The sequence below is a fragment of the Petaurus breviceps genome, unplaced genomic scaffold (assembly GCF_028583685.1).
Source record: "Petaurus breviceps papuanus isolate PSGF00001 unplaced genomic scaffold, PetGlider_PUasm1.0 90444, whole genome shotgun sequence".
Taxonomy (NCBI): Eukaryota; Metazoa; Chordata; class Mammalia; order Diprotodontia; family Petauridae; genus Petaurus; species Petaurus breviceps.
The window spans coordinates 2,089,678-2,092,383 of NW_027187256.1; the positions used below are offsets into that span (position 1 = coordinate 2,089,678).

At 42.4% G+C, this 2,706-nt stretch overlaps 1 protein-coding gene across 1 annotated transcript; it reads left to right on the forward strand.

The window, feature by feature from the left end:
- Positions 1-1,339: 1,339 nt before the first annotated feature.
- Positions 1,340-2,326, forward strand: LOC138177781 (olfactory receptor 51I1-like). The gene has a single exon (XM_069108984.1). The coding sequence runs from the start codon at positions 1,340-1,342 to the stop codon at positions 2,324-2,326; it is 987 nt and encodes a 328-aa protein (XP_068965085.1).
- The last annotated feature ends 380 nt before the right edge of the window (positions 2,327-2,706 follow it).

Consider the following 2,706-nt stretch of genomic DNA (forward strand, 5'->3'; position numbering starts at 1 on the left):
CAGGGCTCCAACTATCTTAACAAAGTAATAGAGCTATTTGTACACATCACCACACCAGGAAGTACCACCAACTGGGTTCATAAAGCCAGGGGTGGGGGACCATTAACAAAGGCTAATCAGAGTCTCATCTGGGCAATCAACAATACCTCAGGCAAAATATTCTTCCTATTAGTGAGCCCCAAGGCAATATCTCACCTCAGAATATGTTTACACTTTTAACTAATAGGCTCAGAGCCAAAAGGCACAAAAACCTACTATTGCCTCAGTACCCAAAGGTGTGAAAGCCTTTCTGCAAGCAAGCCTTCCTATAAGCAACCTTTCCCTAAGCAAGCTTCCCCTTGGCCAGTTCTTTCTCCAAGGCAATATAAATCTCTCTTAATATATATAGTTTTCACCCAATGGGCTCTATATAACTCAGAATGGAATGTATCACAGCCATGAATTGGACTGGAATTCAAAGCAGAAAGACATCCCTCATTGAAATACCTGTGTACCTTTAAACCTGGGAATGGAGCCCGTGTTTCAAGGCAGAAAGGGAACACATATGGTCACATGGACAGGAGAGATCTTATATTCCCTTAACCCTTTGGTCTGTTTTCCTGTTTTACTTCCAGCCCAAGATGACTTCTGTCAAATCACCCTTGCCCTTCTGAAAGCAGTATATAGCCTGCTTCTTGAGAGCCTATTTCTGAATTTGGAATGATGGTTTCTCAGGTTTCATCCCCTTAGTTCCCTGAATCAGAGGTTTCTCCTTGTTGCTAAATAACTAATTCAAAAATATGTTGTCTCTTTCACTGAGCCTTACCACACTACTTCCAAAAAAAAAATAATAATAGCTAACATATGACTGCTAAAGTTTATAAAATGTTTCACATAGTTAATCTTATTTACACCTCACAACAGCCTTGTGAAGTAGATGCTATTATTATCTCCATTTTAAAGATAAAGAAAATGAGACTGAGAAACTTTGAGTGACTGGCCAAGGTCACAGAGCTAGTAGATCTTTCTGACTCCTCATTCACTGTTCCATCTGGCTGCCTAGATTTCTGAGTCCTCCTCTTGCTTAGGGTTAAGACTATTTAGTTTGATTGTTGTAATGTCAGCAGAAATATAATCCTACAGAGCATGAAACCTAATCTCAAGTACATAAAAAAGGACTCTGTAATGTGTATTTTTTATCCTTAGAGTATATGACTTACTTCTCCAACACTTCCCCAATACCATCTCCCTTCAGGCCACTATTCAGGGGTGGCACTGTGTATCCTCAGTATTCATTCGGCATGATTTTGGGGTGGTCATTTTCATCTAACATCTTTCTTTTCTTCCCCACCCAGTATCCATGCCTTGGAATTACTCTGAGAAGGCTCCCTCCCATCACATTTTGCTGCCTTACAATAGTACTGACTTTCAGCCATCTGTCTTCATCTTGACTGGTCTTCAAGGACTGACAGGGGCCCGCATGTGGCTAGGCCCACTCCTGAGTCTTATGTACATCATCACTCTGACTGGTAATTGCACATTATTATGTCTGGTGAAGATTGAGCGCAGCCTCTGGGAGCCCCAGTATCTTTTCCTCTCCATGTTGGCAGGAGCTGACATTGGCCTGTCCATCTCAACATTGTCTTCAGTACTTACAGTGTTTATCTTTGGTCATCATGAGATTGCATTTGATGGCTGCCTTAGCCAGCTCTTCTTTATTCACACCTTCTCCTCTACAGGATCAGGGATTCTCTTATCCATGGCCTTTGACCGCTTTGTAGCCATCAGCCACCCATTGCACTATACCACCATCCTCACCCATCCTCGCATCACTAAAATGGGCTTGGCAGCCTTTTTGAGGGGCATAGCACTCATGACTCCATTGCCCATCCTCCTTAAGAGGCTGCCTTTCTGCAAAGGTCAGACCCTCTCCTATTCCTACTGCCTCCACCCTGATGTCATGAAGCTGGCCTGTGGTCCTGTCAAGATCAATATCTTCTATGGTCTAGTCTTGGTCATATGCTCCTTTGCAGTGGACTCCTTGCTTATTGTCGTCTCCTACACCCTCATCCTTCGATCTGTGCTGGGAATTGCTTCCAGAGAAGGTCAGCTCAAGGCACTGAACACCTGCCTGTCCCACATCTTCATTGTGCTAATCTTCTACATACCACTTTTAGCAATAACACTGCTGCATCGGATCAATCAAAAGAGTTCCCCTCTAACCCATGCTGTCCTAGGCAATATTTATCTCTTCATGCCTCCTATGTTAAACCCAATTATCTACAGTCTGAAAACCAAACAAATACGTGCAGCTCTGCAGAAGTCCTTTGGCAACTGGAAAAGCTAAGGCGATAATTTGTAGTGATTCCTGAAATATGTTTGACCTAGGAAATGGAAAGCAAGATTCAAGTTCTGGACCATAGGCTTAAGCAAAGTGAGTGTGATAGGTTATTTTTTAACTGGATTTCCTTCTCTTATCTAGACTAGAAGTAAAGTGGCCATTCATTAGCCCAGTTGCACCACCTATCCATCCTCCAACTTGATCCTGTTACATATCTGATCTGCTCTCCTTTCCTTCCATATTGGAGCTGGTTCTTAGTTCCATTCCAGCTCATAAATCCAATGTCCCCTCAAATGATTAAAAGCATACATATTCCCTCATGCCCAGTCCCTAATATATCCTTTTGATATTTTGATAATCCTTCTTGTCTTTACTTAATCTTTGAC

What these genes read in the sequence shown, in the direction of transcription:
- LOC138177781 (XM_069108984.1), top strand. Translation starts at nt 1,340, where the DNA reads ATGCCTTGGAATTACTCTGAGAAGGCTCCCTCCCATCACATTTTGCTG.